Raw genomic sequence first — 24,972 nt, 5'->3', positions numbered from 1 at the left:
GTAGGATTAATCCTGCTTTGTAAACAAAAAGTTACATAACATGCCCAACCTGTTTAATGTCTTTCCTAGCATCTGAGGAGATATTTATATAGGAGTTCAGATTTTTTGCTGTTGATGCCAGCGCTAGCAGTCGAGATATAAACGTTCTCCCCTGTGGAATGTTACGTATTGCAAAGTTAAAATAACCCAGCAATGAAAGCAGTGCCCGTTTTTTAAAATTGTTTTACTGATCTGAAAATCCTCAATGAGCAAACAAATATGGTTAAGTTTAGACTGAGGCAGGCTAGCTTCAAACTTTTCTGTATCTAGAATGATTCCAAGGAATTCCAAAGAATGAAGGGGACTGATTGATTTCTCTTCTGAAAGGAGAACACCAACTTCAGAAAATAAGCTTTTAAGATTGGAAATCGCTTTTGCTGGTGCATCTGAAGAAGGAGAAATTAATAAAAATTCATCCAGCAAGTGGAGCAAGAATGGGACATGATAGACATTAAGAAGAATCCGGCATAGTGCTTCCGACAGGGTATCAAATATCTTCGTGCTGCTGCGGCAACCGAAAGTCAATTGGGTGGAAAAATTAAACTTACCATCCCAGCATATACCAAACAGGTGACGGAGAGACGGATGGATTGGCATTACTTTAAATGCGTCTGATATATCTGCTTTTGCTAACCAGGAACCAAGACCTGCTAATTTAATTGAATGTATTGCGTCTGCAATAATGATGTAATACAGGGAAAATTGATCTTGGGGAATTAATGAGTTAATGCTGCTGGTGCTTGACCCCCGTGGTGCTGATAAATCAATAATGAGAAGCTTTTTTCCTGACATTTTCCTTGTGGCAATGCCGATAGGAATAATTCTATATACTGGAAAAGGAGACGCTAAAAATGGACTGACTATAAATCCTTTTATAATTTCTTTTTCGATGAGAGATTGCACTAATTGTGGTTCTTGAGTCACTGAATAAAGATTTTTGCTTTTGAACAAGGAAGAAGGAATTTGAGTCAGACCGGTTGAAAAAACATTTTTTAATCCGTCGATCAGGTAATTGATTAAATTACTGTCGGGATGATTCTGTAATTTAGTTGATAATGCCGGGATGTTTATAGGAGTAAAGACAGCATCGGGGAAAGTCACTTGCGTTTTAAAGGGCAGATTGTATTAGCGTGAGCGTCTCCGCAATTGCTGCACATGTGGATAAGATTGCATTGCCTATTCGAACAGAAGCCAGTATTGAAATTGTCGCAGATTTGTCTTCCTCCTGAAAATCTAATACTGCGCCCGTATTTGTCTTTCCTTGTGGATTGATCGAGGGGAGCTGAAGAATGTATAGGATTAGATACTGAAGATCTGTATGAATTAGCGGCGAAACCGGGTGCTTTAGAAGTTGATGCAATTAAAGCTTTAGGGCAGAGGTGAACTGTGTGAACTGTTGAAGTGCAGATCCCACATGCGTTAGCTCTTAGACCACCAAAAATTCTGTTAAATAGAGAGAATGCTTTATGATACTCAAAAAACATAGTACCTCTGTATCTGACAGACAGCTCCACGATGTAGTATTCGTAAGAGTCCAATTCAGCTCTGCGGTTAGGATATACCGAGCATAACACATCTCTGAATATGGAGAAAGCAAGGACAAATTTCCCTAATGTAAGATTTTTAAGCAGTCTGGGATCTCTGGATTTTAGAGTTACTGCCAAATCTCCGCAATCCAGTACTCTATGGTCCAAGAATTCCGAAGTCGTCATTAATAGTGAAACAAGTTTAATGTCCTTACCTTCGAGAATGTTACGTCTGATTTGTGGAGATATAGTGTGACGTCTAGCAGTAGTTGGAGAGGAGGATCCGTATGTAAAGGCAGTAGCGAGGTTGTATATTGGAGGATCTGCTTCACTGGCTGAAATTAGGGCTGGATCGGAAGAAACTGTAGGCAGCGCTGCAGTATTTGATGCTGGAATTAATGACAACGCTGTAGATTGTTTTCCCTGTTCCATATTAGACACCCTTGTATCTAGATCCAACAGTTGAGAACTGACCGAAGATAGAGTATTGGCAAAAGGCTGCATAAATGATTTTATCTTGTTAAATATTTGCGAATGTTGGATTTCCATGGCTGGCTGCTGGTTAGCTGTGCTAGTTGTGGGGGTGATTTGATCTGGAATAGACTGCCTGCTGTCTGTTTTAGGACGCTGAATGGCTGGGCACTGCTGATTATGTTTTTCGGAGAAAAGACTGGTTCTGCTGAGACTAAATTGCAATAGAGAATAAAAAGAGACTCTATCACTTCCTGCTGGAATCGCGTTACCATTTTTAAGGAGGGTTTTTATCAATTTATTCATGGGCCAGTCCTTCCAAAACAATCGATCTGGAGGGGCGTCCTGAGGCCGAAGTCGCTTGGATCGGCGCAGATTCGATGTTTGAGTGGCAGGAACGGTAGGCAGCATTTGAACTGGAACCTGGACGAGAGCCTGATCGGGAGCCTGTTCAGATGTAACTGAAATACCAGAAGGGGAGAAAGAACAGAGACTGGATGGACCCTGGATTGAAGCTGGAGGAGAATGATCTGGTAATGGCAGAAAACCTGGGAATCCTTTGAATCCGATGACAAATGCTGTAAGTACTCCATTATTGAGGTATACGAAAGTTGATGGGTCTTGAAATCGCTTAGGTTTACGCCAAACGGAAAAACACAAGACAGCTAGGTAGAGGTGACTAATGTTTAAATAAGGTAGATTTAATTGATGACAAGAGATGATAGGTTGTTGGTGCCTAGCTCCGCCCCTTGAAACCCACCTATAGGTTAACATTATAAACAAGTTTACCATTCTACTTTAAAGATTACAGATAAACGGTAATAATAAAAACCAAAAGATAGTATTCATATTATTTTATCGCCAAGTTAATCTTTGTCATACGGATTGCTATTGCTATACTCATTGACCCGATCTTTAACAGCTTGTTCAGTAGTAACAATGCATGGATAGTGAAGTAAACTGCAGCTACGTTTCAACATGAATGTGACAGTGCGCCTCGTTCAACCATGACCTCTGTACACCGGAAGCAGTTTTATTGAACAAGTGTGTTTATGTAATTTTAAAGCAGCATTGCCTGTGTTATATACGACTAGATTGTATGACTCGTGTACTGATTTGGTTATTAAACAAACAAGCAAAGCCTTGCATGTTTTTTGCCTCGCCCTAAGTGTAAAACTAAATTATACAACAGCATGGAAAATCTGTGATTTAGTATTTTCCGTGTCGAGCATGTGAAGGTGGCTTTATCTTTTCCTAAGGTGTTGGGTTAAATAAAAAATAAGGTGATATTTGTTTTTTTTTTCCAGTTTATTTTCTGTTCTAAAAAGATGGATGGAACTCCTTCCATGAATATTTTCTCGAAATATTTGTAAAACATTCAAAAATCTAAATAAGCAAGACATCGATAATTTCAAAATTGTAAGCGCTTATTTCTCGGACATAAGGAGGTCATGATTGGGAATTTGATGTCCAGGGCACTCATTATATTGGAAACGATTCAGCAGTGGACCAACAATGGATCCATGGCAAAAAAGAGCTGACAAAAAACCGGAAGGACATTCTATTTGGATACTTGCACAGATCGTTCTGTAAAGTTTGGTTTCAAAATTGGAGGGGGCAGTTTTTTTAGCTGAGGCATGTAGTAATACAATTCAAAATGAACTTTCTTTTCATTCATATTGGCACTTTCGCTGATGTTCAGAGGACAGGAGGCGGTATTTCAAAGCCACTCTATGGTCCCAACGTTAAAAACAAAAAGTATGTTTATAGTACCATAGACAGTGGAAATGGTATCAGCACTGCCAGATTGTTTTTGCAGTGTCCCACCAAATTTTGGAAGTAACCAGTCAAAAAGCAGTCAAGTTGGGTTTCTTAAACCAGCCAAAAAACAGCACATAAATTTAAAACTTTAATAATAATATTCAGAATGTAGTGTAAAATTAAATTGTCCAGAACTGCCAGCAGATACAGTGTTAAATTTTTTTTATTTAAGAACAAAAACAATTGTAATTGTACTGATGCAGTTCTTAAATTGGTGACGAATGAAAATAACTGTTTATTTCTCCTCATTTCACAATCAAACAAGAACCCCAGTCAAATGCATATGTCAGTAATGTGTAAGAATCCACATATAATCAGTCCAACACAGAAATGCAAGCCCCACAATGCCCTGTGTAGTATATCACGCCCTCCCCTTGTCTTTTTTACTGGAGCTCAGCATCCAATAAAATTACAAATCACACAAATGCTTGCACTTGCCAGATTTGCTGAATGCACAATAAAAATAGCTGAACCACCAAATACAATATTTACCCCGCTACATGCTTTTAAAACAAGCCAAATTAATCTGCCAAATTAAACCGCTATGTCTGGCAGCACTGAATGGTCTCACGATTGAGAAATTTCACAATGAAAACTTGTACAGTTCTTTACTGCTGGACTCTGTCTTCTCCTGTTTGCTTGAGGTCACCCAGAATACATCGAAAGCCAAAGCTTTGACAAATAGTTTTAGTACTTCTACAATGTAAGGGGGACATTTCCCCATCATTGAAAAAGTGATCATTGCCATTAAAAAAGGGTGAGTGTTTTGTGCTGTTTTAAAACTTGTAAGCACTTTTTATACAGCCGACTATATTGATTTTAGTTGAATAACTATAACTTCTCCCGTTTGAACAAGCGTGAACAATCACTTTATGTCAGAGCATAACTCCAAACCATATGCGGTTTAGCTGCGCTCTGACAAAATGCCCGAGATTGTCTTCAAAGCTAAATCTTGAAGTCCGCAGCTAGTCCTGCTGGTTTGTTTAATGCATTTTCTGCTCTCCTTTGCCACCAGCTGGCAGAACTAATGAAGTGCAGTTGATTCAAAGGTAGTCAGACAAAACAGGATTGTAAAGCTGTGACAAGTTTGCGTTATCGCACTGCGACAGGTAAATAGCTGGTTTTGGGTACCACAGCAGATTGTGTAACACATCGAAAGCAATATAGTTTGTAACCTTAACCTTACACAGCATGAGGGTTGTGTTTAAGTGCTGTGAGCATGTTGGTTGAACTGCAATGAACCATCATTATGTACAAAATATTATGAGGACTGCTGTACTAATGCAGTTTGGGAGCAGAAAACCTAACCACTTTGCTTTCATTTAAAGCATTTGAGAGTCACTATGTCTTCAATGTGTAGCTTTTAGCCAACATGTATTTTCACTTAAAAAATGATGCCTGGTACTGCAGTACTGTATGTTAAATAAATATCTGTTTGCAGGCCTAAATACCTAAATAAACTAAAACTACCTTTCTGCGTTCTACACAATTCCTTTTATAAACACACAGTTTTATGTCCACAATTATGGACCAAGGCCCTAAGGTGGTATAGCACTATACGTTGCATATATAGGTTTGTGGGCTCCAATCTGGAATATATACTGTAATGGTGCATAAGGGCCTTCTTCTGTATGTTTACGAAACAGCTACTGTAGCTGTGAGTGGCTTGGCGAGAATTCAAAACCAGAACATGTTAGCTCTCAAAATCAACTCTTAACTACCTAGGGATGTGCCTGCCATCAACATCTCATAAAAGATATGAGAGAGATGGGAAAAATCCCTTGCAGCCATGCAGTTTCTCATTGAATTGACTCGTCCAGGTACTTAGAAATAACCAGGGCTTCTAATTCTTGTCATCCAAAGACGGGGACTCTTTTAAATTTGTAGCAACCAGGGGTTTTAAAGAACATAACAGGGCTTGAAACTCGTATTAGCCTTACACCCAGTTCTGGTTTCAGGAGTTTGTTATTGTTCCTCCCTTATAGCTGCAGTAACAACTTCTACTAGTGTAGTAGAACAGGCTCAGGAGGGACTTATTCATGCTGTGATGAGAAATGTGATCACTTTAGAGCAGATTTACCAGGGGCCGGATACGGTAGTTTAGACTCTTGGCACCTGGCCATTTCAATAATATTCCTACACAATCCAAGATCTGAAAGCCAGGGCTGAGTGCAGGGCGAGTGTGAGTTTCAAGCCCATGTGCTGCTAGAATAAGAGCAGCACACCTGAGTTCTGTGCTGCCCATGTGGGGTCAAGTGGGATCCTATTGCTTGAACAGCCAGAACATAACAAGTTCTTCAGTCAAACAGTGTTGTGGCCAGATAAAGAAAGGCCTTCATCTGAGTCCAAGTAAAATCAACAAGAACAGAAACCTAATAAGGAAATGCAGTAATTTAATGCTAGAGAGAGAAAATGTTTTTGAAACGTATCCCCCACTGGAGCCTGTCATCGTACATACAAATAGATAAATGGATGTCACACTTTGCATTTTTCCAAATATCTGGAGACGCCACCTATCTACTATTAATAAAATGTGGTTATTAACATTATTTAGCATGTATTTTTAAGTATCAGATTCTGGGAAGAAAGGGTTTTGTCTGTCCCTACTGTCCGTCTGTATGTCACACAGTTTTTACATACATCTGGAGAATGGCTTATCATATTGTGATTAAACATTCCATTCCTTGTTCTGTATCATTCTGTATATACTATACATGGTCATCAACTTTTTCATCGTGCTGATGACTAAATTTACAGCCATGGTGGGGGGTGTACTGACATGCGTGTTGTAAACTACACGATCATTGACATTCGCACAGTACTACTGCTAGGCAATACTGTGTGCTATTCAAAATTGCCATTGGCGGCAAAAGGGTAGAATTTTTTGCACCTCCTGGGTGGACTATTTCCTTTCCCCAAATCGTAGATTGCTATCTCAAGACAGACAGGGACAGTATGATTAAACAGTAAAGAACAAACAGAACTGTAAGAGTTTGGGGTTTAATGCAGCAGCTGTTGTATTTAATCAGTGTGTTTCTTCCAGGGCTGTTTTGGTAACATGAAACCGTCCCAATGTCGTAATTAGAGCCTGGGTCAGAAATCTGGGTCACCGTCCTTTGGCATCCAAATAGAGAATGAACAGGCAAAATTAGACCATTGTACTTGAAGGCAGTATTTCATTTACAGGATCTCTGAACACTTTTGCTGTGAGATTTATAATGACACAGGTTGTTGTTTATTCTTTTAAAAGATTAGCACAATCTTGCAGCCTTATCTTCGACCTGGTTTGGATCTTGGTTGCCAGATGTCTGTTTGATAGCTCCAAGGCTACCTTTGCTCTGCAGTTTATGAAATGGAACCATTCTCCGGACAGTTGGACAAATGGCAAAAACTGGGGGTGAGATATTCACCCCACTCAAACCCCTTGTCTGGTGCTTCCTTGTTTTATTACAGTCAATGCAGAGTGACATTGGACATTTCTTCTTTTTTCCCCTCATAAATGGTGTTTCTGCAAAATATATATATTCAATCAGCACTCGCATATCCAACCCTATAAAATGTTGACTTCAGTGACAGTTAAATGCGTGTGAGACATATCTGATTGATTATTTCATTTTGGCCTGTTCCAACCCTTGTCTGTTTTTCAGGGAACACAAAAAAGATACAATATCAAAAATACATAGCTGAAAAGACTGTGTTTTAAAATAAGTAGGCTTCCATTTAGATGTACTGCATTGGTTTTGCTAGCACATTACTATATTTTCAACAGAAGTATTTTAATTCAGAACGATATTATGATTATGAAAATATCACTTGCCAAAACGGACGACATGTGGACTGTATACAGTACATACTTTTAAATCTGGTGCGTACTGTAGCAGTGTGTAAAATTCCCCGTTAATGACCCAACAGCAAAATGAAATCAAAATGTTACCAATGCACAGAACTGCGTACAATGTAAAATATAATGCAATTTAGGAAAAGTTTAAAAAAAAATTTAAACAGTATCCAGTCAGTATTCAAAATTGCAGAACATAGTGCATGATAAGGCCCTAATGTCACAGTTCAAATGAAAATGCACAAAAACAACAAAGATATATATCAGTCACAGTATCTAAAACTTGAATTATGAACTGTTACATTACTGTAGCTTTCAAAGATATTCAAATAAATTGTAACATTGAAGAGATGGGCTTTCTATCAGAAAACTGGGGACGAAGTCGGAAATTATGTGTGACGGGCAAGTGCATTAATTTGTTATATATATGGGGATTGAGTTTATTCTTAATACAAGGGCGGTAAAACGCCAGTGGCATGTATCTGAGTAACAAATATCTGAGTGCTGACTGTGCTATTATCTGAAGTTATGCTTAACTAGCATTAGCTACTTTCTCCTGATCAATTCCTTTCACTTGTCTGATTTTTAAAATGGACGTACCACTACTTTCTCCCAGCAGTGGGGATGATCATTTCACTTCCAGAAACACCATTGTTGACAAAAAAGGATTAACGATAATCATTTATCAGTTAAATAATTCGTGGTGCAATCAACCTATTTTCTAAATTGATTATTACATACCCTTTTATCAACAATAATCATCAACATTTTTGTTTTAAAATTAACACACAAAAGACTATGGAAAAGCGAACTATATGGCAAAAAGGCAGTAAATGTAAAAATGATGGGGTGATGCAATAAATCTGCTGGAAGTAAGCAAGCAAACAAATAAATAAATAAATAAAAGTGGTATGTACAGTCAAGTAATCCTCCTCTCGTCCCATTAAACTTCAAAGCACATGGTAGTAGACTTGTTTCCTGTGTGACGTTTTTGAAGTGTGAGATGAAAATTGGCAGGTAGAGATACAATTTGTTTTGTTCCTAGTGCCTAGCATTATACAATGACAAGGCTCACCAAGACTGATTTGATTGCCCCACAGCTTCTTATTGTCATGAGACCTAACGGAAGAGAGATCGTGTCATCGCTGGTGAGGCACTGAAATTAGAGCAGTCTGGCACGTCTGGGTTAAAAACGAAAAGACCACTACAACAGAGAAAAGGGAATGAAACAAACTTGTTTCATTTTTGCGGAAAGTACTGGTAACTGTAATATTACTACACCTATTAAAAATGTAATGTTATTGACAAAAGTAATATTATTACAGTAACGCCTTACTTAAATAACACATTACCCCAATTGTAAAGAACATAATAAAAATCAGTTCTAAGACTGTGTGTCTGTACCCAGTGATGGCAAAAATCTGTAATGGTAACAGTGACTTCATTGAGCTGTCTTGTTTTGGAAGGCAAATGGTCCTTGCTTGTCTAATTCTTGATCCTTGCTTGTTTTTAGTTTTTTACAAATGCTTGATTTGATTGTTTTTAAAATGTACTGATCTAAAATGTTTAACAAACAACCACATTAAGGATGACTTACAAAAAAATGGACAAGTTATTTCTAGAGTAACGCTACTCCAGAAGTAGTACTAAACTGAGTTTCTCAAAATATGTTTGTTTTAGAAAACTGTGTGTGTGTGTGTGTGTGTATACAGTTCCTATAGAAAGTCTACACCCCCTTGAACTTTTGTTCACATTTTGTTGTGTCAGTGCCTCAGAGTTTCAGGCATTTAAATGAGGATTTTTCCCAGTTATCTACACACCATACTCCACACTATTAAGGGGAAAAAAGTTTATATTGAGAAAAAGATTATATATTTAAAAATACAAAACTGAAATATCATAATTGGATAAGTCTCCACCCTCCTGAGTTAATACTTGGTGGAAGCACCTTTGGCAGCAGTTACAGCTGTGAGTCTGTTGGGATAGGTCTCTACTGACTTTGCACACCTAGATTTGGCAATATTTGACCATTCTTCTTTAGAAAACTGTTCAGGCTCTGTCAAGTTTCTTGGGGAGCATTGATGGACAGCAATCTTCAAGTCATGCCACAAATTTTCGATTGGATTTAGGTTGGGGCTCAGACTGGGCCACTCAAGGACATTTACCTTTTTGTTCCTTAGAAACTCCAGTGTAGCTTAGCTGTGTGCTTTGGGTCGCTGTCATGCTGAAAGGTGAACTTCCATCCCAGTTTCAGCTTTCTTGCAGAGGGCAGCAGGTTTTCCTGAAGGATTTTTCTGTACATTGATCCATTCCCTTCTATCCTGACAAGTGTCCCAGTCATTGCCAATGAGAAACATCCCCATACCATGATGCTGCCACCACCATGCTTCACAGTAGGGATGGTGTTCTTTGGGTGAAACACAATGCTTTGCATTTAGGCCAAAAAGTTCCATTTTAGTTTTGTCAGACCACAAAACCTTTTGCCATATGGCTGTTTTGCTGCATACTTCACATGGGATTTGTGTACTTGGGATGTTGTTGTCACATGCACACTTTGACCAGTCTTGGCCATAAAAGCCTGTAGCTTTTGCAAAGTTTCCATTGGCCTCTTGGTAGCCTCTCTGATCAGTCTCATTCTTGCTTGGTCATCCAGTTTGGAGGGGCGGCCTGATCTAGGCAGGGTCTTGTGGTGCCATACTCCTTCCACTTCTTAATAATCGTCTTGACCATGGCCCAAGGGATGTTCAAGGCCTTTGATTTTTTTTTTTTATACCCATCTCCTGATCTGTGCCGTTCAACAACTTTGCCCCGGAGTTCTTTTGAGGGCTCCTTGGTGAACTGCTGAATTTAATCATAAATCATGTGAATCGCAACAATTTAACACAGGGGGAGGCCACTTGGTGTGTGAATTTGAAGGTGATTTTTTACACCTGAGCTAATTTAGGATTGCTATTACAAGGGAGGTGTACACTTAATCCAACAAAGCTATTTCAGTTTTTATTTTTAATAAATTTTCTACTAAGTTCTAGAATATTTTTTTTCACTTGGAAGTTGTGGGGTAGGATGTGTAGATAAATGGGAAAAAAAAAAAAAAAAAAAAATGTATTTTAATTCCAGGCTATAAGGCAACAAAAGGTGAAACATTTTGATATAAACATTGGCCATATCCGTTGCTTTCCACACCATCGATCTCTTATTCAAACATCTTTTCTGTGTAGTTGCTTTGTTATTGCTCTATCAAGGTGTTTTGCCACCCTTCACTTGAGACATAAAACTGAGGTCCTGTTGCAAGTGACTGTAGCAGCAGTTGTGATGCTCTGTAGTCTCTGTAAGACGCTTTATATAAAAGCGACTGCTAAATCACTAGATAATAAAAAACGATATGTAATATATGTTAAAAAAAAAACTTTAAAGTACTTTCCGGAAACATAATTTTTTCACCTCTCTGTCAGACCGTTCCGTACTATCATCAGCACGTACTGCAGCCTACTAGCCTGCATGCAATGTGTAACCTTACACATTTTTACACTTCCTATAGAGTAAATACTTTTTTTTTTTTAATTATTGTAGCCTAAAGTTGTAATTATCGACTTTTGGCGATTTTGTGAGATTATACACTAAAGAGAAAACATATATTTTAAAAGTTTTTGCTTTGCATGTAATGATAGCAAAAAATAAATTGTTGATGACATTTATGTCACGAGTATTAGTCCGATGGCTAAGTACTCTTCCAGGTCTTGTTCTCTCTTCAAAATCAAATTTGTTGGAAGTACTAAAATACATATCTATATTAAAAAAAAAAAAAAAACTAATTGAAAGAAACTGCTAAACCAACCTCTACCCAGGTTTAACTTGCTGTCTTATTAAATTCTTTCGTAAGCTGTGGTGAAAGCAGTCTAAGCTTATTCTGCTGTTTACTCTTAGAGTACTTACTCTTCAGTTATTCTACTTTTATGCATGCCACCCTAAGTCCCATGAGCTACTTGTTTGAGTTTTGAATTAACCACAGTTATTTTTGATTTAAGAACATGCTAAATGGCCTATGGAAGCAGGAAACCACAATCGCTTTGCTATTTTTTTAAGAAAATAAGTGAACGAGTGGGAACTGGCATAGGAATGTATTTCCTCCACTACTTCTGAATTGAAATACAAATTTGAATGCATAAAACATTTGCTCAGCTATATAAAAAGGGGATTTCAGTCTCCTGCAAGAATACAATTCTGCCAGTTTTTTTTTTTTGTTTTAATGGCATCTGCCACTAAGCCTTGAAAGTGACAAGCCGTCTAATCAGATCAGTGTGTGTAGGGTATTAGCTTTTCTGATGTTTTGAAGTGGGAGAAAATTGATTAATTGATTCATGCTTTAGCAGTATTTATTAATAATTCCATTCAGAACCTGAATCGGACTATTTTAACGATTTTCTTTGCAAGCATAAAAAACTGTTTTGATTTAAAAGCAAATACTAGTTCTTTTTTTAACCAGTCTTGAATTGCAGGGGCCTAGATGCTCCAAAAGTCAATTGTTCTTGGTGATGCAGTGCTGCAATAAACCTCCTTCATTGCACTAATGGAGTAATTTGTCAGACACTACAAGCAAACTGCTACTTACTCCCTCCAGAAAAATGTGTTTCTGCGATCTCTGAAAAACAAAACATGGAATTAGCCCTTAAATACAGAAAAGTTGAAAAATGTTCTTCAGTGGTACCTACTACTGTTCTTAATTAGCTATAACGTAATCTGTAGCATAGTAAGAAGTGTGGGATTCAGTGCAAGCGTGAAGCACTTTAAGTGCAAATATAAAATGGCTTTGATAAATGGAACGCCATCATTGGCTAAACAAGATCACGATCATGCGGTAAGAATGATCATGTACAAGGCTAGGGGCGAATCACGAAGGTCAATCCGTTTCTCTTTCATTGTTTCTGGTCTCTTCGGCGACCGCGATAGTTCCTGTAAAGCCCTGGACTGCAGAATTTAATCAGGGTGGAGATTGGTTGCATTGGATCTTGTCAACGAAGTCACAGCATATGACAAAAAAAAAACCTTAGGTTTATATTTTCAAGAATATGGTATAAAAGGTTAGATTTTAGAAAATGTTCATGCAGACATGAGGACTAACTGCTGGTCTAGCATATGCTTAAAACATGCAGAAACGTGCCAGAATACACCATTTTAATCCCATTTTTCAAAAGCAGCACACCCATGAGCCTTAGATGGGTGCCCCCTACCATCATCGTAACCAGAGCTGACATTCTACCAAGGTCACACTTAGTTTTCAAGCTATAGCTGGCAGTATTTATATGACTGCTTGGTATTTACTGTTCAACCTCCAAATCTGTTATATGGCAAACCAACAGAGAAAATTAAGGAGTCTTTTGTACTTTACCAGAATGTTTACATGAGCATCAGCATTGATGATGCAAAAAAACAATCGAGGACACGACCTCGATGTCCACATAGCTAGTTATTTTAGTTCTCCCAAAAAAGCCAAATGGTGTTGTTACGGCCATGCCTGCTACCACCTTGTAAATGCCACATACCTATATAGTCTGTTCCCGATTTCCAGTTAAAACATAAGTAAATAAAGAAAAAAAATCACTCTCAATTAATCATATCTCATTTACTTCATTTCCTAGTAATGCAACACTGCATTTAAAAGAAGACAACAACAGGCTTATTCAAAACTTTGTTACCATAAATAGCCATACATTAAGTTGCTCTTTCAAATTTGCTCTTTCAAATTCGCATACTCATTTTGGTCAAAATAAATTATGTATGACTGACTTGGCCCAGCTATAGGACAAACGCATCCCTTTTCAGTGTGCTGCTGCAGAGATGAATTTCTCATCTTTTTGCTGTCATATTTCAGTAATATTCTGCAAGATTTGCATTGTACAAAGTCACACAGCCTTTATTATTATCGTTGAATACAACAATGTCGTAGTTTTTAGACGTACCCTTTCCAGCAACGGAATGTTCCACTGTTACACGTCTCGTAAATGTTGTTGTTTTTTTGTTTTTTTGTTTTCTCAGCAGTTACGTGAGTATGGTCTCTGGGTAGGTGTACACTTAATTATAGTCCCAAGTATTTCTATGCTTTGTGCTTACACCATTCCTCAAACAGTCAGTTTGAAAAATACACTCCCTTTTCCCTGCAACAGCTTACCCTGCTTTAGTACAAAACTCACAATACATTTACTATTTTTCATTATGGTAACGTCTTGACTTACTGTGCCTGCTGTTTTGGCTGAAGAGGTATCAGCTCATCATCTAACTATGGAAGCTACTGCACAATGAAATCATCGTCAAACTCCTGACGATCAGCACTAACCAAATCTATTATATCTGGGATAGATGCTGATGTAACAGAGGGAAAAAAAACTTTAGGTAGACACCCTACGATTTGACTGGCAGACGACAAAAAAAGTTTCTTCACTTTCTTTTTCTTGCTTTGTTTAATTCTTGACCTTTGTGATGCGTTTTAGCCCTTCATTATATAAGATCCAAATTGAATGAGTTGATCTCTATGGAAACACAACTGGGTCAAAAAAGTGTTGTGCTGCTTTAGCGCAAGTCAGAATCTCATGGGACAGAAAAAAGGCAAGCACATTATTCTGAAATGCCTTGCTTAAACAGTGCCCGACATCATGGAAATGTTGTGTGGTGATTTTTATATAGATTGTATATATTAGATATATTTTTTGTTGCGATTTTTATGTGGAATGTAATAAACGAGAACCAAAACGGTGACTGTTTTCCCTCTTTGTTTTACAACGCAATTTTCATGTTTGTTTTATTTTAAGTGTTTAATGTTAAATTTCAGTTTTCATTTGCTTGTTCAGCTATAAAAAGGCACAAGTAAACCTCATGTTATTACTTTATGAAAACGTGTGTATGACCACTGTTTACTGTGCAGAAACGGCAATGGCAAGGAATGAAAAAAAAAAATGTATTTTTTTAAAATTTAAAATGCGGTGTCAACTTTATCTACTATTTATTTTGGGAATAAACAAAACAACGTTTTTAAATTCAACTGTTATTTAGCATCCTTTGTTTTGTAGTTAATTCACTGGGGTAACGTAAGGCCTAGACAACGCATTCTTTACTCCTGAGTAATGTGTTACATATTGTAACGTCTTGCTGTAAAATAAAGGTACACGCACAGGGACCACGCCCTCCTGCCCATGCTGCTATGATGACTCTGTCTGCAGCCTGAGCAATATAGTGGCTTTTATTACTATTTGAAAACAAATGAATGTCTGAAATGCGTATTTAAATTATGAGCGAATATCCAAACATGAAAACCCTGTGTTAGTCCCAGCACTAGTTTCTTTGTATGTATATCAAGCAAAATTGGCGACTCAGTGAGTACAGAGGTAACGGTTGTGGGGACCAGCACTGGTGTTTACATGTACTGGATCCGAGGATGATGCACGTAGAAATTAGTTTCAAAATGCTGTTGTGAACAAATGTGTGGCAAGTGGTCTGTGGGAAAAATCTAAACCCAGAGGGGGTCCCTACATTGAAAAAGTTGGGAACCACTGATCTAATTTAAAGCAGTTTCCAAATATTTGTGCTCAGGATCCCTTCTGCTTGTCTCGCAGCTTCACCCAGTTAATCCTGCTTATTGCAGTTTCACTGTGGTCCAGGGCTACATTTTACAACTAACTTATTTTCTTTCAGTACTTTTGCGTTTGGCTGTTTGTCAGTTTGGCACCATTATTAAATGTGTTTATTAGGTAATTTAAGAGGTGCGACACTCGCAACTTCTTCTTTTTTTTTTTTTCGTAACTCAAAAACTTCCAGCTTCAGCTTTTCACTTTTTTTTTTTTTTTTTTTTTTTTAAACAAAGCTAGTACTACACCAGCACCTTTCATCAACAAACCACCCTAGACATCTCAACAGCCAATATGAAGCTGAAGTTATTCCTGGTGTAAAACTTTGCTTTCTATTATTTTTACCTCACAATTCGTGTCTCTCTTTTTGCCTCTGAACACACCAACCCTGATGAGTGGCTGATCTGCTCTTTATATATGCATGACCATCTCCAAATTGATCATTGTGTAATTAATTCGGAGATAGCCACCTGTTTTAGCTGGATGGGGGATTTTTACCCCATCCATGGTGTAAAATAATTAACAACAAAACAACGTTCAAGTAAAGACAGTATCTTTAAATAATAATACTTCAAATACAAAATAACACAATACACGAAGTACGCACAGGAGCGGGGAGTACCCCGTCACACATGTACAAAACCGCCAGCTGGTGTTTTTGAGAAATCTGAAACACGTGTGTCACAGCTGAGTTAGTTTATCAGCATTCCAAAATTAGAATCAATTGTGATGACTTTCGTGATCAAAAGCTTGGAGCTGAGATGAAGAACACAGTTGTACTGTTTGTTCTTTTAATATGTTCTGTTTTAACTTTAACACCAGATCAATCACAGATGGATACAGCTTGTACTGTTGGCTAGGTTCACTATAAATTTGTTTCAGTGAAACTTTTTTTTTCTTTCGAACAGAAAAGATAGAACTACAAACATATATTACTTGCCAGCACCCAATGCATACATGAATGTACTGGGGAAGAACAGAACCCTGAGGTTCATTTATTGTTTCCAAGTTGCAGTGAGTTCACTCTTTGAGAACCTGGCAAAATGTACAGATGAATTGCATTAGCTCAGTCTTTGGCTGCACTGCTTTCTCAATCGCTTGCACGGGTGATTGTATTCTATATTTCATTCAATAAAGTTCTGTTACAGGTGGTGTCTAGTGAACATTAACCATTTCAGTTCTTTTAACCTCTGACCATTACACGCTTTAATTTCCTTTCTCCCAAAAAAGCCAAATGGTGTTGTCCAGGAAAAATTCACCTCGATGTTTAACTTCTGGACAGAAATGTTGATTTTGATACAGAATTAGTTTTATTTTACTTCAGATTTACAAGCTATTCATTCTGATATGACTTACCCCATATGCTACCGTTCTCATAAAGTCCTAGTTCATAAGGTATTAGAGCTCAATACAAGCCTTGAGGTCCTTGTGATGAAAGGCGCTATATATAAATGTAAGTAAATAAATATATATAATGTATCTAAACTAACCTGTGCATGGATTTTTGGGGACTGCTCCCTTAGAAAAGTTTACCACTGTAAATTTGTACAGTCATTTTTCCCATTGTTATTCTATGTATTTACCATACATTACCATATTTTTTATGTTTTGCCATATCTCTCTGGGCTCACAATGCTGTGCTTTTACTATGGTAAACGTTACAAGGGGTTTTGGATAAAAGCCTGTTTTGCACTGAATGGATATGTCTGCACTCCTTTGTCACAAATGCTGTAGATTTATACCTGCACTGCTTGTAAGTGCACTGGTGCTGATTTTTATTCTAATCTCTGTTGTGATTTCAGGGTCGGTGTGAAGGAGCACAGATCGACCCCTGGGAAGATGCTGATTTTAACATATACAAAGTCACTGACCGCTTTGGCTTCCTACAGTAAGTGTTTTTCAGTTTTTCAGAGGATGAATCAGTGTACAGATACATGGTGTTGTGGAAGTGCTTTGTATTTTTCAATGCGGAACTAATTCATGACTGTTTTGTTTTGCCCTGTAGTGAGGAGGAGCTGCCGACACCGAGTGCACTGGAGGAGAAGGTAGGCATCACCACAGCAGTTCTGTTTTAATTTAATGCATTAAAGGGTTACATGAAACACATTATCCTGTAGTCTGTGTTGTCTGTATTGCAGTTATATTTTTAAACATACACTTGAAATTTGTATTCACACATCTATAAATTAACTGGGCAATACATTTCTTAACATTTACTCAGGAGCGTTCGCTGGGAGAAAACAGAAACACTCGCAGTTGATCGCAGTGTATCCAGTTCACACTCCCTCCTGCAACAATTTTTGTTCCCACAATATACCTCTCATTTCCACCAGAGCATGTAAATAAAAAAAATCCAAACAATCACTATAATGTTGGAAAAATAAAATTGCTGCTATTTGGGCAACATGGGATACAGCAAAGGTAAAGTAATACGTTTCTTGTAAACACTGCAGGTGGGTCTGGAACACCTTAATGCAGAAAGAGAACTAAAAAGAGCTTACGTTAAATCGTCCACATTTCTTATTTTTCAATTCTTAACTGTTTAATATCCTATTAGTTTTTTTTTTTACATTTTGTATTGATGTTTACCATAAAAAAGCTGAATGCCAGAGGTGAGGAGGGTAGAAAGTGAATGCAGCTGTAATATCTGCCCTCTCTGTAACAGTGACTACATATAGGCCTAGATATTTTCTATTTACTTACTCACAGTTGCAGAGGGGGAAATGACAGATGCAACCCCTATGGTTTAAAAAGGACATTCGTTAGTAATCTGGTAAATAATGGTCTAAGCAGAAACACAATATAGAATTACAGTAGGAGGCACGTGTTGCTACCTCCACACCGCAGATTTGCAACATGTGTCTGATGCGACCGGGTCGAACCGCAGCAATTGCAGATTTTCTGAAAAACCTTAATTCAGCAGCATTTTGTTATTCCTGCCACCGGAAAAAAAAACATAATAATTCGTTAAAATAACAGCAGGGGTTATATAAACCCCCCTTGCAAAACGTATTTGTGACCATGACATTGACCTGCTATATTGACTGTGTTTTAAATGCCATCTGTACAGAGACAGAATTATTGTCTTAATGTATAGGAGGTATCCACTGAACGTTAAATGTTTCAGTGTCCCAATACTTAAAGATACAGAATTAATGATACACTTTCGAACAGTGTCATTACAGTTGATGCATTGATGTATTCTAAGATTTTCTCAATAAAGTTCCAAAGCAGGTAATGGTCAGTAGAATAAACCATTTCACTCCCACATTGTTTTATATTTATAAATTGTTGTAGTGTGGTAGTGTGGCCGTGAAAATTTGTGACTCAAGTTTTCTGATGTATATGTGCTAAAGACAGACACTAGCATTGAGAGATTAAAGGACGTCTGCTTTGAAATCTATCACCCGAAAAATAATTTCGAAAAAGTGATATGACTCCGCAATGACTTTTTGCAGCACTGTTATTATAATGCTGGAATTGTGTGTGTGTGTGTATATGTCATTTATACTTATATAATGCTTCCATTGGGTTGGAAAAAAAAGGAAAATATTTCTAATAAAATTCTTAACAATGACACCTTGATGAATGGAGACTCATATTACCAAATGACCAGTACTGACAGTGAACAATGCATATTGTATTATGGGTTTAAAACAGTAAATACATCTCTTAGCAGAACAGAATGGATTCCATTGCAGATAAAAAAAAAAAAACCCTAAACCTTAAAAGCTGAAACAAGATTTTTTCATGCCCCCCAGTTTGTGTCTGCACTTTCTTGGGTCATTAGTATTCATGCAGCACTGTACTGTGGTGTTTTGACACACTGATGCATATATTAACAGGACTGTGTAATGGTTTGATACATAGTTGTAAATCATAGTTGGAAGTGTACAAGTAGTATACCTGTAGTGTAAATGCATATTTACATTAATGTTATAACAAAAACGCTGCAGATCATTTCCAGTCAGAGATTCTTGCTGGGCTGATCATCTCCTGTGCCCTTAATGGGTGGGTGTTTTGTGGAGTATTTATAGCACTTGTTAACAACCGGCTATGTTGATTTTAGTTCAATAACTATAACTCCTGTTTGAAAGAGTGTGGACAATCAGCTCCAAACCATGTGCAGTTTAGCAATGCTCTGACAAAATCCACGATTGTCTTTAAGTCCACAGTGCTTTCTGCTGTTTGATGAAGCGCAGCTGATTTAAAGTTGTAAAAAAAACAGGATTGCAAAGCTTTAATATTTTTGCGTTATCGCACTGGGACAGTATCACAACAGGTAAATAGCTGGTTTTGGCTACCACTGTAGTGTTTAAAGTAATGGATGTACTTTAATGTGTAACTGTCTCTAGTTTTAGTCTATTTACAGTCAGATTTAAATCAATTTTATGTCTTGTGTTTAAGCAAAAACAGCAAGAGATTGAAAGAGTGGACAAATGGCTGAAAATGTTAAAGAAATGGGATAAATACAGAAACAGTGAGAAGGTAAGAATGATAAATGTTGAAACATTTGACAGAGGATATCTTTTGTGTCTGTCATTCTAAAATTAGCACTGGTGAGTGGATGAAACATGAAATCACTGAAATTACAGGAAATGACATTATCCCTTATAAAAGTGTACCAGAGTAAAAATATATAAAAGCATCGCAAAGCAAAAGTAAGCATTGTAAAGCGCAGAAGAGTATGGTAAAGCATGTTGTAAAACATGGCAAACCAAGGTAAACTATGTTTAATATATGGGGAAAAGACGGGAAAACAGCAGCATTACAGTGGTAAACTTTTATAAGGGATCCCCAGCACAGGACTGTAAGTAATAGAGCTGAACTACCACTGGAAACATTTAATCATTCATTTGGCCATGGCTGCTTGTGTTAAATATTATAAGTGGGCTTCTGTTTGTCTGCAGTCATCTCAGAATCTTGGTTTATTTTTCCCTTGTTCTTATACATCATCCATAACTATTACACACTCAACATTGCTGATTTTAGGAATACTAAAAGAAACATAGTAAATTTAATGACAAACATTTCAACTAGACGTCTTTTTCAATGTCTTGAAATGTTGGAAAGGTTTGAGATTCACTGCTTAAGAGATGCACTGAGTGTGGATGATCTCTTAATGGTTACATTAAGAGGAGTGGGTGTGTGCTGATTATCCACACTTTCAGAAGTAAAAAGTAAATGACGTAAAAAATAATTGACATAAAAAATGCAGATGAATTGGAAAAGTTGGTAAGACGGTAGAATAAAATGAACGACTTCTTATACAGTAAAGAACAGATATCCAAAAAATTGTGTACACCATTTTCCTTGTTACTGTACTGCAGAATCTTCAATAAATATGCACCACATAGTGTCATTGATCTGTGTGTATTGCCTCTCAGATGATGCGGAGAATCTATAAAGGAATTCCCTTGCATCTACGAGGTCAGGTCTGGTCTGTGCTGCTCGATGTGGAAAAGATAAAGAATGAGAACACAGGAAAATACGAGGTAAGAGAACGGCTTATCACTATATAAGGCTTTTTGTGTTATCAGTGTGACAAGTTGAACTGAACTAAGGCTATCTGAGCTGGCCTTCAGTAGATAGGCTTGTGGCTATACAACTCTGCTTAAACCTTTTTAAAAAGACATTTTAATGATGTGATGAAACACAGAAACAAGACAAGAAATGAAAACCAAATGAAATCCAAATAATGGATTTTTTTTAAACCCTTTCGTTTCTACCTTCCTACCTTGTCATTTGACAATTGTCTTTTTAAAAGATACTGAATAAGATGCTGACATTGTAAGACTCCAACAATGTACATAAAAGAAAAGCATGCATCTCATATGTGACGTGTCATCAGCTTAAGCTCTTAATGCCTCTGTTGGTCTAGCAAGTGAAATCCAGGTCACAGTATGTATTATATTATTATGTATTATACTCCCTCGTCCTGAGGAAGTGTTGTATCAGGACATTTAACTGTGTACAGCACAGAAAAACAAAATGAGAAACACACCCTCAATATTTAACACACACATATGTGTACAAGGACTGTACACTCTATGCATGTAAAATATGGTATGCATATACTTAAACCCTTGAAATGTAATCATACTATATTATACTGTATAAAACTACAAATCAGTGCTATATAGAAGCTGTATCTCCCTGATGCAGGTCACTTTGTCCCAAAGGGAATGGTTCTATATGCCTGATTTTAAGAATCAATTATTCAGGTAGTTTAGGTGGCTTCAATGGTGGGAAAATTATTCAAATACAAGTTTTAAAAATGTATTTCTATTAGAACAGAATAACATTTAAGTAAGAGATGAGGACATTCAGCTGATCAGTGCTCGTCTGGTTCCAAGTAGCTGATTGATATCAAAACTTTGTCAGGTCAGGTCTTAAAGGATCCCAATGATTCAGTATCAACAGCATAACTCGGTAACCCATTCCACATCCCCACCACACTCTGTATAAAGAAGTATCTTCACCCCCTGTCCTAGGTCTCCATTTAACTTCCAGCTGTGTCCTCTAATCCTGGTTTCTGCACTGTACTTAAAGTATTGGTTAAGGTTAGCCATGTCACCCTTTTAAGATTTTAAAGATTACAATCAAGCCCCTCATAATTCTTCTTTGTTCTTTGGCCAATAAGAATATGTTTTTCACTGAAGCAGGAAGGCAAGCGGCAGTAACATGTAATGCTGGAAGCCACTGGCGTGCTGTGACTTGGTTGAAGAATAGAATGGAGCGTCCCAGTCTGCTGGATTTTGCACCACACTTTCAGAGTTCGATCAGAGCTTCTTTGCTCTGCTTAACAGTTTGTGCAATCCTCAAGTGAAAATTCTACCTCGTGGTACGAACAGAAGACAGTCTTCATTTAACTATTTTGCGAAGAAGCTCAGACCACTTTGTAGATTGAGAGAAGAACTCAGCTATTCCTTCCAAATTTTTGAAAAATATCCTGCATTGCCTAATATTCTTTGCTGCAAAACTGAGGACAAGATTTAAAATATGTGCATAGCAGTGAACAAAAAGTGTAGAACTTTTCACGCACATGTTTCTGAAGTCCACTTACTTTGTGTGCCATTACTGCTGCATCATCATATGTCTGAGCAACCAATGCATAGTTCTTCTGGCACACTGCATCAATATGCTGAAAAAGAGCAGCTGCAGTCCGACTGTCAGTGACATCAGTAAAACCAAGGAAGCGTTCCACAACATCACTGTCACATAATGCGGTACAGTCGAAAGCTGAGACTTATTGGCTATATCTGAGGTTTCATCAAGTAGAATAGCAACACATAGTGCCTCCTCAATTTCTTTGGCAATGGCATTAAGTTGGACATTACTCGCTGCTTCAATCAGGTCATTCTTGTTTGATGTCCCAGAAAATAGTCAAGGCTTCCAAATGCTGCTTCAGTAAAGTCACTCAAACTGACCGACTAGCTGTAAGATTTCAACATAATTTCCACAATTCAGGGAGTCGTCCGATTCGTTGTGCCCAAAAAAGGCCAGCTTTTGTTCTCCGAGATGATATATAACATGAATTGGTCTTTACAAAACCCCAATAAGGGAGCCTCTTATCAAATCAAAAAGCCAGCTCTCCAGGAAGCAGCTTAAATGCTTATGAGCCGCTGTAGGCGCTGAACTGACAGATATTAGGGCTTGCACAATAGGCTTGTGTGATTAGGAGCAGGATCTGCTTAATGTGATAGGCATGTGTCAGATTCTTTCACAGCAGATTAGAGGGTGACTGTGGCAGGCAGTATCAGAAGCACACAGGTAGGCGGGAAGGCAGATTGCACAGCATATTGTATACAGCAATGACCAAACGTTTTGCATCACCCTGTAGAATTAACTAATTTTGCTGCATAAAGTCAAATGAAACCTGCTGAATAATGTTACGTAAACATATTGAATTACATACCGCTTTATAGTTTTCTAGATACTTAATGAAAAACTGACAACAACTAAAGAAATGTGACATTTAAAAATGTAATATTAAATACTGTATTACTATTATGGCTTCCGGTAGACTTTGCATGATCATTTTTCACTTTTTTTGATTACCACACAAAACTTGTCAATGGTTGGGCCTTATGGTGAATCATATAAGAGCCAGCTCACACCTTCTCAGACAGCCTGCTATCTAGAAGTGTGCTTGGACTCCAGATCCGTACTAGCCATTGTTGGATAGCAGAGTTCAGAGAATAGCAGTCTGTTTAGGTGCTCTTTCATATCACAGCGCTCATGGTAGTGACATTCCAGAAACTTCTAGACTTGATGGCAGCAGCTTCCCAGACCCTTTCATTGGGTCTCCTACGTATGCGCCCTCCAGGCCTGGTTCAACAGTAGGGTTTTTTTAGCCCACATTGAACCACGACCATCTGCTGTCTCGTCACTTCTTCAAGGCACTCCTGTGAAGTATTAAAAAAATGAAAAAGAAAACCATGTAAAACCTCCAAATTACTGTGGTAAACTTGTATAAGGGTAACACTACAAACCGGTATCTACGGTATCAAAAGGACATTATGGAACTTTAGAGTCCAACAAAGAGCAACCAGACTGAATCTATTTACCCTAGAACAAAGGGGAACTTAATTGAAATCCTTAAAATGTTAAAAGGAGTTGGAAATTCGATGGACATAGGCAGAAAGAGGTGAGGGTAAATGGGTTGCATAGTCATGTTGATGATATTGAATCACTGAGATCCTTTAAGACCCAGGTTGACAATGTTTTGAAATCAGTCAGCTACTAGGAAGCGAATGAGCATAGATAGACAGAATGACCTCCTCTTGTTCGTACATTTTATTATGTTCTTGGTGCAAATGGAAAAGACTGCACTACCCAAGCTCAGACTGGTTTAGAATTATCATATAAACTACAGCTCTGTTTTGTTCCACAGAAAATGAAACAGCAAGCCAGGCTCTACTCCACAGAAATCAAACAGATAGATCTGGATGTGAACCGCACCTTTAGAAACCACATCATGTTCAGGGATCGCTTTGGAGTGAAGTAAGTGAAAATGGATGCTGTGAAAAGCAGTGTCTCGTCACTGGCTTCTTGGAGGCATGTGCATTTTTGCAAGAGTGAGTCGTACGCTCCATCTGGACCTTGCTGCCTGCTGTGTTTTGGTTGTGTGGTAAAGCAGCGGGGGATTGATCCCTAACCAGCAGGTGGGTGTAATAAAGCAGGGGGTATTGATCCCTAACCAGCAGGTGGGTGTAATAAAGCAGGGGGTGTTGATCCCTAACCAGCAGGTGGGTGTAATAAAGCAGGGGGGGATTCATCCCTAACCAGCAGGTGGGTGTAATAAAGCAGGGGGTGTTGATCCCTAACCAGCAGGTGGGTGTAATAAAGCAGGGGGAATTCATCCCTAACCAGCAGGTGGGTGTAATAAAGCAGGGGGAGATTCATCCCTAACCAGCAGGTGGGTGTAATAAAGCAGGGGGTATTGATCCCTAACCAACGGGTGGGTGTAATAAAGCAGGGGGGGATTTACCAGCTGGGGTCCCTAACCAGTAGCTGGGTTTGTCCAGTTGGAGCGTCTCACTACCAAAGGGAAGTGCCGATGAACTGTCAAGGCTGGAAGCCAAGGTACGATCGCCTTACAAACAAAGTCAGACAAACCTTTTTACAGAGCCTTGGGTAACGGAGAAAATAACTTCTA

The 24,972-nt window shown here is 38.0% G+C and overlaps 1 protein-coding gene across 3 annotated transcripts in view; it reads left to right on the top strand.

The window, feature by feature from the left end:
• LOC121294751 (USP6 N-terminal-like protein) overlaps positions 1 to 24,972 on the top strand; it is a 107,801-nt gene that overhangs the window by 53,313 nt on the left and 29,516 nt on the right. For all 3 annotated transcript variants that reach the window (XM_041218811.1, XM_041218809.1, XM_041218810.1), the window contains 5 exons: positions 17,114 to 17,199; positions 17,317 to 17,356; positions 19,719 to 19,799; positions 20,699 to 20,806; positions 24,208 to 24,317. In XM_041218811.1, coding sequence (XP_041074745.1) covers positions 17,114 to 17,199; positions 17,317 to 17,356; positions 19,719 to 19,799; positions 20,699 to 20,806; positions 24,208 to 24,317 — 425 coding nt within the window. The remainder of the gene's footprint in view (positions 1 to 17,113; positions 17,200 to 17,316; positions 17,357 to 19,718; positions 19,800 to 20,698; positions 20,807 to 24,207; positions 24,318 to 24,972) is intronic.

This window comes from Polyodon spathula, chromosome 19 (genome assembly GCF_017654505.1).
Source record: "Polyodon spathula isolate WHYD16114869_AA chromosome 19, ASM1765450v1, whole genome shotgun sequence".
In the NCBI taxonomy this organism is placed as follows: domain Eukaryota; kingdom Metazoa; phylum Chordata; class Actinopteri; order Acipenseriformes; family Polyodontidae; genus Polyodon; species Polyodon spathula.
Note: the sequence above shows the minus strand (reverse complement) of the source record. Positions and strands in the feature narration are given on the sequence as shown.